At 24.8% G+C, this 13,412-nt stretch overlaps 1 protein-coding gene across 2 annotated transcripts in view; it reads right to left on the reverse strand.

Moving 5' to 3' along the window:
- LOC100206317 (ubiquitin carboxyl-terminal hydrolase 19) overlaps positions 1-13,412 on the reverse strand; it is a 53,488-nt gene that overhangs the window by 4,600 nt on the left and 35,476 nt on the right. For both annotated transcript variants that reach the window (XM_065813434.1, XM_065813435.1), the window contains 3 exons: positions 7,904-8,037; positions 418-510; positions 4-165 (listed from right to left, as the gene is read on the reverse strand). In XM_065813434.1, the coding sequence (XP_065669506.1) occupies positions 4-165; positions 418-510; positions 7,904-8,037 (389 nt within the window). The remainder of the gene's footprint in view (positions 1-3; positions 166-417; positions 511-7,903; positions 8,038-13,412) is intronic.

Consider the following 13,412-nt stretch of genomic DNA (forward strand, 5'->3'; position numbering starts at 1 on the left):
AACCTTGTGGCAAGCTGTACATGTCACTTTTGACATTAACTGACCATGAAACAATTTGACAATCAAGGAATTATTTCTTTTAATATGTGCATTCCATGCAGTGTCTGGTTTTTCATTAATACTTAAGCTACAGTCTTCTTCAAAATTGCATTGCTGATTTAGGTCCTAAAATATTATAAACTTCTTATAAAATAAGATTTGCGTCCTAAAATATTATAAACTTCTTATAAAATATTAAACTTTTTATAAAATATTACAAACTTCTTATAAAATATTATAAACTTCAAAATATTATAATATTCTTATAAAAAATTACAAGCTTCAAAACATTTACAATTGAGCTTGATTCTTTATTTAATTAAATGCTTTTAGAAATTCATTTTTATAAGGAGTAAATTTTCACATAAAATTAAATACCTCATGCAGATTGTCAAGTAGAGATGAAAAGAATTCTTGAGCATCATGTTGTTGCCATCCCAGAAATGATGCACATTGCTTCCCCATTATGCTCTAAATAATTATCCAGTAAACAATAACAATTGTATGTATGTATGTATGTATGTATGTATGTATGTATGTATGTATGTATGTATGTATGCACAGGCTTGGACAAGAATGGTGTGCGATTAAATGATTTTTTTTTGACAACTTGACCACGACTGTTTAGATGTTTTGGTGATTTAAACATTTCAGAAATGCGTTTAAAAAAAGAAATACTAAACTAAACTTAAACTAGAAAGGAAATTAAAAAAGAAAAGAAAAAAGAAAACAATTCCTTACAAAAAATAAAATATATAAGCACTAAAAAAAAACTCAAACTCGAAGCAAAAATTACATTTTGTTACATTTTTAATTGCCTTTGAAATGAATTACTTTAAAACTTATCTTTTAAAATGCTTTATTAAAGTTATGCAAAATGTTTTTAAATTGTATAAACATTTATTTTTTCCAAAAAAATGCAACAAAAATTTTTTTTTTTTTAAATATTTAAAAAGATTACAAAAACAAAAAGATGCACAATAAAGGAAAAGATCTGAAAAATAATCTATCAAAGACACAGTAAATTTATATGAATAGTAATGTATCATGAATTCCTTAAAGCTGAAAACTATCAATTTTAGACTATGATTAACCCTATATTGCTTTTGACACTGCTTACATATCAGAAACTTTCTATTTATAAAATCTTTGGTTAAAATGTTTATAAAAGTGAGTTTGCAGTAGACCTTCCTTTTAATACAATTAAAGATCACTCCTTTACTTAAGATAATTTCTTCAAACTTACTAATTAGATTTGTAGTTAGTTTATTTTCTGCTTCTTGTTTCACAAAGTTTAATTGTCTGCAAAAAGTTTATTGAACCAAAAATTTTCTTTCAAGTTATATGATGCAATTGATTAAAAACACTGATTAAATATAGTTATGAGGATCATTTTTGCTTGTTTCACAAAAACTTTTTGTCTTCTTGCAAACTTTTTTTTTGTTCTTTTTGCAGTTCTTTTTGTTACTGGTTTTGTGGAGTTCACTACTTTGCAAATAATCATACATATTTCTATGACAGAGAAATAGGTTAAGGAATAAGTTAAGTTATTTAAATTGTCAAAAAAAAAAAAAAAAAACAGCACTTTTAGTTATGATATTAACAGAAAAACTTTATCCAGTCCTTTGTTGATAGAAGTCAAGGTGGACTTTATGGACAAACCAAAACATATTTGATTATTTCATGTATAAAACTAAAGTAAAACACGTTTGATTATTTCAAAATATACGAAAAACTAAAATATTAAATTGTAATTTTCTTGATTTTTTGTTTTCTTTTTGAAAAAGTTACAACATGTAATATTAATGTTTGCCAACATTAAGAAGTTATAAAGTGTAATTGTCAACATAAAATTTATCTTTGTTAATAACCCAAGCTTGTCTCTGTTACCTCTTTATTAAAATTTAAAAAAACATTTATTTTATCTGAAACAATTGTAGTCTTAAAAGCCACAAGTGCAAATAAAGTGAATAGTGACTTGTAGACATCAATAAGTAGTGATTTAAAAGTCATTATTAACTTTGAAAGCAAATTTGAATAAAAAGGTTTAAAATCATTTTTAAAGTTACTATTTAAACACTGGTAGTATTTAAATGAGATATTTTTAAATTGTTTAATTTTTAAATGATAATTTACTTGTAAGTTTACTGTAAAAAAACCGATCTTAATCATTTTTAAATTTATGACAAAAAACAAAGGAAAAAAATAACATAGGGGTTTAAATGCAACAAGACACAATTTACAACAACAATGCCTAAACAATAAAAAACATTGCTGTTGTTATCAGACTCGTAACTTCAGTTTTGAGGCCCCAAGGCAAGCAGATACATTGAGGCCCCTGCCCCTAGCCCTTAATTCCTCTAATAAGGTACTTTAAAAAAAAGAAAAAAAGTGATGACTTATAAAAAATAGCTTAATTGAAAATTCATATTATTTTACATCAAAATACAAATATGCACATGAAAATAATAATGTCAAAAAAAATATAATATAGTTTAAATTTATAATTTTCTGCGCAATTTTAAATGGGCAAATTGTTATATAGCTCTATCTAAATTTAGCGATTTTGCAATTTTTCAATAGATAAAGTAAATATTTAAGTCTATTTGTTGCCATTATTGTTGCCATTAAATTCATTTTAGAAAAGTTTCTTTCGTTTCATGCTACTGATATTGGTTAATAATTAAAGCCGCAGTAATGTCTGAACAGTCCACTGTTAATTCTTATTTTCAATGTTAACCCTTATTTCCAATGTTAACCCTTATTTTCGATGTTAACCCTTATTTTGCATGTTAACCCTTATTTCCAATGTGAACCCTTATTTCCAATGTTAAACCTTATTTCCAATGTTAACCCTTATTTTTGATGTTAACCCTAATTTTGTATGTTAACCCTTATTTCCAATGTGAACCCTTATTTCCAATGTTGTCCCTTATTTCCAATGTTAACCCTTATTTCCAAAGTTAATCCCCATTTTAAAATTACTTTTAATAACTCTTTTATATCAACTCATTTGTTAACTTCTTCCACCATGTTACTGTTGTTTCATAATGCCAATAAATTCTTATAAATGCTGCCAATAAAAATATGTTCTTGACTTATGTTAAAATTTTCTTCAAAATGCGGTTCATCAAAAAATTTCTCACGAATTGGTGTTTGTTTAGATTTAAAATCAGTTGTAATTCCATACACTTCTTTCATTTTATTTGTGTCACTCTTAAACCATTGTAATTATATTTAAGTATTTTAAGCCCATGCATTTTTCCAACGAAGAAATGTCATCCATTAAATTTGTATTCTTTTTTTGAAGATGTAAACTGTGTTAAATTCATTTAATATTTGACTTACAAATTGTAAAATAACTTAACTTTCTGTTTGAAATCAATTTTTTTATTTTCAAAGCTCTTTCACGTTCTTCTGATTTTTGAGAAGTCAAAATAATTATTTTGAGTGCTTTAAGTACATCTATTAATTTTGATTTAATAGCATAAAGAGATTTCCATCTTCCAGCCCATCGAGTTGGATTAAGAGTTTTTATTGTAGTTTCACTTTTATCAGTAAAAGAAGACAATATGTCCCATCTGTTTATGCTTAAACCGAAAAAAAATTTCTTGTACTCAAATGCAAAAAAAGTTGATAAAAAAAAGTTTCAGGAATGTTTTATAATATCATTTATCACTAGTTTCAAATTATGAAACAATGAATGTCTGCATTTGGTTGCCCGTCATAACCTTGCCCAATCAGTTTATCAATAGAAAGCTGTTTTTTTTTCCATAGATTGTATTAATATATTTTTAATACCTGTAGCATCTCAGAAGGTTACTTCTTGAAGCCCTAAAAATGATTCTTTTATACTTAATTTAGATGGAATTCCATTGTCCTCATATTCATTTTCAACGTATCTGTAGACTTAACATAGCCGCTTTTGTTGAGTCAATTGTTGTGATTGTCATGATAGAAAAAATGGGGCAGATTTTGTTTTTTCTGTTATTTCTTCTACCATACTTCCAAGGCACTCAATCATTTCACTCGAAACAATCGATTTTTCTAACTAAAATGCTTTTTCTTGTTTTACGAGGTTTTCGCCTGCCGTGTCAATACCTGCATTATTTTTCTAAATGTTGTATGTCAAACAGGCTGATAAATGTTTAGATGATGATTCGTGTTATTCTATTTTTGTAGATAAATTTTTCCAGTCTCTAATACCTTTACAACATTTTTTATTAATTTCGTCTTGTATTACAAACATCCAACACATGGAAAATAAAATTTTTTTGGATGCTTGGAACCTTGGAATTGATGATAATTTTCTTTTCATTTTCAGAAACAGTTTTTTCAGTATAGTTGTACAAAGTTGTACAATTTAAATTTGCATCAAGATGATCAACTTGTTCATTAGTATCATTTGGTGACTACTAATTCATTTTTATTAAAACATCTTTTACAATATTTAATGCACAAGTATGCACTGTGCATTTGCAATTTTCAAAGCTTGTCTCTATGCCTGTGGCACAATTATTATCATTTTTATTAATATTTATTTTTTTATTTAATGAAGATGTAGATGGTTTATCATCAGTAGTTAATTCACTGTAAATATTTGATAAAATATAAAACTAGAAATATTTTATCAAATATTTGATTCAATAGGTACCATTCTACTAGCAGAACATAAGAAGAGCAGAGCATCTTACCTTAAGTTTTTTAAAAAGTTCAGAGACATTTATATTTGTACACTTACAGGTCTGTTACAGCACTGAATATCCTGAAGCAAAACTCTACAATGGTACGAACAACTCATGTCAGAATACACATTGTAAAATTATTTTCCACCTAAAAAGAGGGATTTGAAAGCTCTTATATTTGGTCAAGGCCGAGGCCCTTTGGACATTGTGGCTCCAAAACAGTGCTTTTCCTTGCCTTCCCATAGTTACCCCTTTGGTTGAGATTGAAAAAGCAAAAAGTTATAATGTTTTTGATAAACAACAACAAGCATAAAGGAAAAGCCATTAAAGAAAAGTCTTTTATCAGTGTTTTTTTTAGTATAGTTATAACTTTCTAAGAATTAAAGAATTAAAGATGAGGATTTTTTATAATTTATTTTAGGTGTTCATATAATTGCATATAAAATGGCCTAGAAACTTAAAAAGCAACTAATGTTGTTCCTGGTCACTAGCAGACTAATAACAAAAAACATTTTTTTTTTTTTAATTTTGCTTTGAGAAAGCAAAATGTTTAAAAAACAATGAAGAAAATGAAAATGAAATCAATTTTTAATATACCATCATAAATAAACAAAGTTAAAGAAAAGTTGAACTCTAGTTTTTATGCAAATATTTCTCCAATAAATTTTTTTTTAATGCAAATACTTATCTCCAATAAAATTACACAACAGAGCATTAACTCCTATTGGAAAAAAGAAAACTAGAAAACTGACATTGTCAGTGAAACTTAACTAAAATATAAACTGAAATTTGCATAAATTAGTGATAAAAGTAAATGCCAAGAATTGGACTAACAAACTAAATCAATTTTAAAAAAAATAAACTTGAATTCAACTAAATGCCAACACTTAGCATAATTAAAAACTCAGGCAGTACTTGAAAATTCATGTGGCATTTAAGAAAAAAGATAGGAATCTTATCAATGCCAGATACCACATACAAAAAAAAAAAAAGATAAAATGTTATTTGAAATCTGAAAAACGATTCAGATCTTTGCACAAAAACATTGTTAAAAAATTCAATGAAGTTAACATACAAAATTTCAATGTAACATATGAGTAGTGTAAATATCAATGAGTGTATGATTCATGGGTGCTAACAATATCCTGGAATAGATGAAAACTTAAATTTAATTCTGGATTTAGAACTACTTGCAGTGGTAAAGAATTCTTTTTTAACCAATGAAAAACTACTGATAGAACTGAATTGTGCAATTCATGACTACAAAATAATATATATATATATATATATATATATATATATAATATATATATATATATATATATATATATATACATATATACATATATATATACATATAAACATATATATATATATATATATATATATCTATATATATATATATATATATATATATATATATATATATATATATATATATATGCATACACACACACACATATGTAATAAGTGTGAAACAGATAAAACATCTTTTCAATACACTGAAGTCCCAAAGAAAATATTTAAAAGAAATAAAGGATGTTTGAAAAACAATGTTGTATAATTTGATTTTGCAGAAAACTATTCATTGTTGACATTTGGAAAACTGTGGTTACAAAGCTACCATCATAGCAGAACCCATCCAGTAACACTTTTTAATTTAAATAAAATGAAAAAACTAATGCTTGATTAAAATATTATCATCCAATAACAAATAAAAAATAATTTGTTTTTCAGATGGATGCACAATATAAAGAATAATAAAAATTTTAGCGATTTTTTTATTTTGTTATCATAAAATTGATTTTAATGTTAATAAAGAGTGGACATTTATTTGCTACAACTCATGGTAAGTAAATGAGTAGGAGGGGTTGAAGATTCACAACACATGTTAGTTTTCAAAGATATTTAATTGATCAAAAATTAAATTGAGATAAAATGTTTGAATTTTATGTTTGTAATATTAATGATATTATTTTGAATAAGATTGAAACATTAAAATCTGGTGTCGCTAACATTAGCAGTGTTTATAAAAACCTAAAGGTTCGCAATTAAAAAACACATCTCAACCTCATGAATGTGCTTTTTTCTCAGTCTCATGATCAAAATATCATTTGTTTTTTTATTTAGATACAAAAAATTTTAAAAAAGGTTTTTAAAACTATGTAACAGTAAATCAAGGTAAAAAATAGAAGTCTTATAAAAATTTGATTAAATTTCATTAAATTAAAAAAAAAACTATAATTCATAATTTTAGTTTACATTTTGGTTTTATTTTAATTATTAGCTTCTTATTATTAACACTATATTTATATAATTCAATTTATATAATTACATTATATAATAATAGTTTTGTTATATAATAAAATTATACTCTATGTTGTAGTATATAATAATAGTTTTGTTATATAATAAAATTATACTCTATGTTGTAGTATATAATAAAAAAAAATAAAAAAATTAAACGTGTCAGGAAAGAGCCAAGAGTGCTGTGGTTAACTTTTATAAGCATCTCAGGGATCACAACAAATTTAATGTTCAAATCTTCAGCTGTATTCATTTGTAGACATTTTAAAAAGAATATTTGATAGCACCAATTGAAACATCCAAATAAGTGGGAACCATAAATATATTCAAAAAAGTTAATTTCAACTTTTCAAATACAACTACAAATATTTATACTTGTTTATATTTTAGGTTAACAAAAAATATAAAGATTTTTTCAAGACAATACTGATAAAATGGTCTACTAAATAACAGAATGAAAACAAGTCTTTTAACAAATATCCTTTAGAAATAAATTTACTTTAGTGTTAAAATGTAAAAAAACAAAAAAAACCTCTTAGTATTTCCAAAAAATCTCGATTAACCTAGCTCATGAAACTGCAAATTCATTTCAATCAAATACAAATATTTAAGAAATTTTTTAACCAAATACAATACAAATATAATATGCCAAATTTTATTTGACCCCAACCCTAAATACTAGTAAACTAAAGGTTAAGTAACCTTATTAAAACTATAATTATAATAAATATAAAGTATATAAAACATGTAATTAAACCCTGATGCAGTTTTAGCAGCATAAAATTGATTTAGAAATCTAATATGTTAAGTAAGAATATAAAAAGTTGACATTTTTCTATCTATACAAATTTCTAAAAATAAATAAAGAAAACCTTTAATGCAAGTGGTTTAAAGGCATTCCTAGAAGGCAACCATAGTGCTTTCACAACTTCAGAAAATGCTTTAGCTACTTTACCTCCAGAACTTAATGGGTTATTGACTGCAATGTCTTTCAAAAACACTTCATCTATAGAATAATTTTTTGAACAATAAAAATTATAATAATTTATTAATATAAAAAAACATACGATTATTTATGTAATATGCAACTTTAAAACCAATATTTTAAGCAAAGAAAATAGTTAAAAAGCAAGAAAACAGTTGACAGAAGATTTAAAAAACGAATATTTTAAGCAAAGAAAATAGTTAAAAGGCAAGAAACAGTTGACAGAAGATATAAAAAACTAATATTTTAAGCAAAGAAAATAGTTAAAAAGAAAGAAAATAGTTGACAGAAGATTTAAAAAACTAATATTTTAAGCAGAAAAAAGTAGTTAAAAGGCTAGAAAACAGTTGACAGAAGATTTTAAAAACTAACATTTTTAACAAAGAAGATGATTAAAAAGCAAATTGAATAAGCCAGGTAAATATAAAAACAGGAGAGAATTCCAAAGCACCAAGTTTTGAGAAAAAAAACTAGATAAAAAGGTGATTGCTGCATGATATGCAAGATTAAGATTTAGTTGATGGAACAATGTTTATTTGAGCAGTCACCATGGTAGTTTATTTGAGCAGTCACTGTGGTAGTTTATTTGAACAGTCACCATAGTAGAAAAGAGAAAGAAAACTTACATTTATGAAACAAAAGCTCTGAGCATTATTATTATTGTTGTCACATAAATAGCACTAACTAAGACTCTAATACTTTTCTTTATAACAACGCAACAATCATATTAATCTTTAAATTTTTTTTAAACCTGGAGCATCAATAACTTTTCCTGGCAAAGAGTTCTAGTGTCTGACACTACGATTTGTGAAGAAATTTTGCCTCTGTTCGTAACCCTTTACAAGTTGACAATTTATTCGCAAAGCATGACTACGATGTCTTTTGCAATATCTATGTATTTACTAACCCCAAAAGTTATATCATTTAAACAAAAAGTAAAATTAAGTATCCTGCTATCAGCTAAAAGGCCGATCTCTCATAGTATAGAACTACAAGTACCAGAACCACCTCAAAGTTCTGATCTAGCCAATTTTTTACTTCAGAGAAAGTCTGAAGTAAAAAAAGTAACTTTTTACTTCAGAGAAAGTCTAAAATGACATATTAGATCCTGACTTTTATGAAGCTTCCTAATCTAATGAGTCATATTTATCTCAAGAAAATCTTAATGATTTGGTACATGACTTAAACTTGTCCAAACAACAAGCAGAACTTTTAGGCTCTAAATTAAAAGCGTTGAATTTATAACAACCAAAAATAAATGTATGTTACTTTTGCAATTGAGATAAAGACCTAAAAGGTTTTTTCATAAGTTGATCAGCAGTTATTTTGTAATAATGTCTATGACATATTGACTTTCTGGAATATATAAATCAGAAGTGCTTATTCATTGATGGTTCAAAGAGTTTAAAGACAGTTCTTTTTCATTTTAGTAATAAACTTCCCTCTATACCATTAGGCACAACTTGCAACATGGAAGAGTCTTACAAAACTATGAAATTTATCTTCAAAAAACAACAACAATAAAACTGGAAAGTTTGTGGAGATTTGAAGGTGATTATCCTAATTTAACGATTCAAACAAGGGTCAAAATAACTGCCCAAAAGTCAATATTTTATTCCAGAACAAAAAAATATTTAAAATCCTTCATTGGTGAAGCCTGATAATATATTTTTACCACTTTTGTAAATAAAACTTTGGCTCATGAAAAACTTCATAAAAAAAAAAGCTATGGATAGGAGCAGTGACAGTTTTTTATATTTGAATATAAAATTTGAATACAAAATTTTAAAAAAACTAAAGAGGACACTTGTTGGCCCTCAAATCAGGCAAATGATGAAAGATGATATATTTAAAGAAAAGCGTAGTGAAAAATCATCTTGTAAATCTTTTATGAAAGTTTAACTTATAATTTTCTAGGAAATCACTGGTCGAGCAACTATAAATTATTGTTGCAGAGTTATTATTAACTCATAAGTCTTAAGGTTGTAATGTGTTGAAAATACATTTTCTTCATTTAGATTTTTCTAAAATTTTATAAAATCTAATTACAAAAAACTTTCAAGCATTCTACTTTTATTTCTATAATTCTTATCCTTGTCCTAAACGTAACCAAACAAAAGTATGTTGCATGTAACTAACAAAAAAAAAAAAACTAAACAAAAGTATGTTACACACACAAAATGTTTTTATTAACCACAAAACTAACACCATTCTGGTGGTTATATAAACATAATTTTAGGCAGTTAATACAGGTTGATCCTTTGGTTTTCAATGATTTTAGAAACAATTTATAAATTTATGCGAATAATTTATACTATAGTTTATTTTTGTTCATTGTTTATATTTTCTTGTATTTCTGTGTATTTATTGTATATGTGTGTATTTTTGTGAATTGCTTATATTATTGTGTACATTTGTACTTATATGTACTATTATATTTACTGTTTATACTGTCAATTTTTTATTCATTTGTGGTATTGTTGCTTTTATTGTTCATTGTATTTGTTGCTATTTTTTAGGTAACTTCATACTTTTTGTCTTATAAAAATATTTAAACATACCTTTTTGTTTTCTTTTTTATTTTATTTTATCATTTATCTGATCCTATCTCATTTAACGTTCATTCATTATCTCTCATGTCACTTCATCCATTTTTTCCCTTTTTTCTGTTAGTCTCTGTTAGTTATATTTTTTCTATTAGTCTTGCTGTTTTAAATGTTATTGTTTCTCTTTGTAATGATTTCTTTAAACTTTTTAATTTTAGTTTATTATCTTTGTTTTCAATTTTGGTTTGCTTGTTTGTTTTTTGTTTTATTTTTTTATTTTGTGTTAATCCAATGACTAGCTTTTAATTATATAATTGACACAGAACCTGATTTTGTTAAAATAAACTTTTAATTTCATGGTTGAATAAACAAATAAAGAAAAAAAAGAACTAAATAGATAGGCATCATTATGGCATATCATAGTGAGAATATTAAACTGTTGGACTTAGTTTGATTTGATTTTTATTTAGAAAATTAAAAATGGTGCAAGCCCAGTGGTACCAAAGACTTGTTAATGGTTGGAAAAGGAATTTTAAAAATTGAAGATTGCAATATTTTTAATTTTTGCCATTTTGACTACTTTTTTATCTATCTCAATATTTTTTTATAAATCAAAGAAACTGTCAATTAAATGATTTTAACTCTCGAACACAGATATTTATATAAAAGACAGAGGAGTTTAAAAACATATTAAAAACTAATTTAAACCACCTATAGTTATTTTACTTTTTTTTTAAACTCTAATAACATTTTTAAATATATCTTTTTATCAATGTTTGTATTATCAATAAAATAATGTCTTATTTAAAACATTTCAACTTTTCAATAATTCTTAATAGTTTTCCCCTAACAAAAATTGGGTTTTAGTGTTTCGTACAATGTGCAAATAGATTATAACTTTGTTATAATTTTAGCTTAGACTTTGTTATAATTTTTTATTGGTTGATTTTAAAGTTACTGTTGGGCATTTTCAATTTACTCTCATTTAATTCTAATCAATATAAATATCTTGTAAACAAAAAATGGTACACATTAGTAATGTTAACAAAGAATAAATTAAGTTTGAAGCAGAATCACGCACAGAACAGAAAGACTCAAATTTTAGTTACTAGATAAATAAATTTTAATTCCTCAAAAAATATAAGTTTCAGCGTTATATATATTTTTTTAAATAATGTTTTAAACATTAGTAAAAATTTTCAGAAAGTTACATGATTGCACTATGAATCATAGAGTCACAGCAATTGTTTAAATGCAGTTCATGAATGATCACGCATAGAAGTCACACACAGATGTTGTGAATTAGTCAATTTCATGTATTTTTATGAAAATAAACTGATTGTGATTATTTCAAGTGAAATACTATACTTCTACGACTCACACTTAACATATTTTTGATGAGAAATGGCAGTCATCAATTATTTCTAGCTAGAGTATGGATGGCGTTTTGAAAATTATTTTATATTTTTCAAAATGTAGCGATATTATTACACAAAAAAATAAAACTATAAAAATATGTATATTTAATTTATTCACGTAGCCTAAAACTTGATAAAAATATTTTTGTTAAATTGTTCTTTAAGAAAATCAAAATAGTATGCATATTGCATAAAGTTCCAGCTTTTAATTGCTAAAACAAAGAAAAATAAAAAATCACGCACAGAAATGGAAATGTCCTGCTCATATTTTTTAAACCATTAATAATTCCTATTTTAACTTTGCTTTTATAATACTTGCATTAATTGGTGTTTGAACAAACAATAAATTATAATATGTAAGTTTTAACTGTTATTAGTTTTGCAGTCATAAATTTATTGTATTGTTTTTCCATAAATTTTCGCAATATGATACGAATTTTAAGGTCCGCATAAATATTTTAATGTCTATATAAAAATTGATCTTTTCATTAAAACAGTGTTCACAGTTTTAAATAAACTGAGAATTTGAAGATCAGAATTTTTCTAGACATCACAATTTGCGTCATGCAACTAATATCACTTAATTTTTGTAACTAATAAATTGTTATGATATTAATATAAAACTATTTATTAAAAAGACAACAATTTTTTTAATATTTTCAAATAATTAAAATGAATATTAGAATATAAAGATTTTAGAAAAAAAAGAAAAAATTTTTTAAAAAGCTTCATTAAATAATCAAAATTTCAGATAAAAATGAATGAATATAAAGCAGGACTGATTTTACAACTTATCTCATTAAGTTTATTGTATATTACATAGAAATTGGCAATGACATCGCAAATGGCGGAAGCATTTACTTAATGGTGAAAAGGGAAAAAAAAAGGAAAAGGAAAACGAAAGAAGTTATTTTAAAGAATAAAAAAGATCAAATAAAAATAAAGTAAATTAACAAAAATATTGAAAGGTATACACAAACTAAAAGATTAAAGAAAAAATAAAACAAGAAAAAAAATAAAAAAGTAAAACGAACAAATAGATTTAATAAAATAAAGCAAAACAAATCAAAAGCCAAATTACAAATTAAAAGTAAAGAAGTTAAATATAATTTATTTAAAAAATTTTTTGGTTTTCCTTTTCATAATGTAGTTTTTGTGCTTGCCTTTTTGTTTGCATAAAGTTTGTTTTATTTGTGCTATTGTTGCTAACTATTTTTGTTGTTCGCTGTTGTTATTTTCATATTTTTTTGCTTTTTTTTATTTAACTTATTATAGCTTAATTGTTTTTTGTTTTTTTAAAATGAATTTAATTTATGCTTGCTTTTATTTATTAATATTGCTGTGGATTTTTTTTTTGTTTATTTTATTTATGTGTCACTCCAATGACTAGTTTTTAACTATATGAGTGACACCTAATCTAATTTGGTAAATT

Source organism: Hydra vulgaris, chromosome 12 (genome assembly GCF_038396675.1).
Source record: "Hydra vulgaris chromosome 12, alternate assembly HydraT2T_AEP".
Lineage (NCBI taxonomy): Eukaryota > Metazoa > Cnidaria > Hydrozoa > Anthoathecata > Hydridae > Hydra > Hydra vulgaris.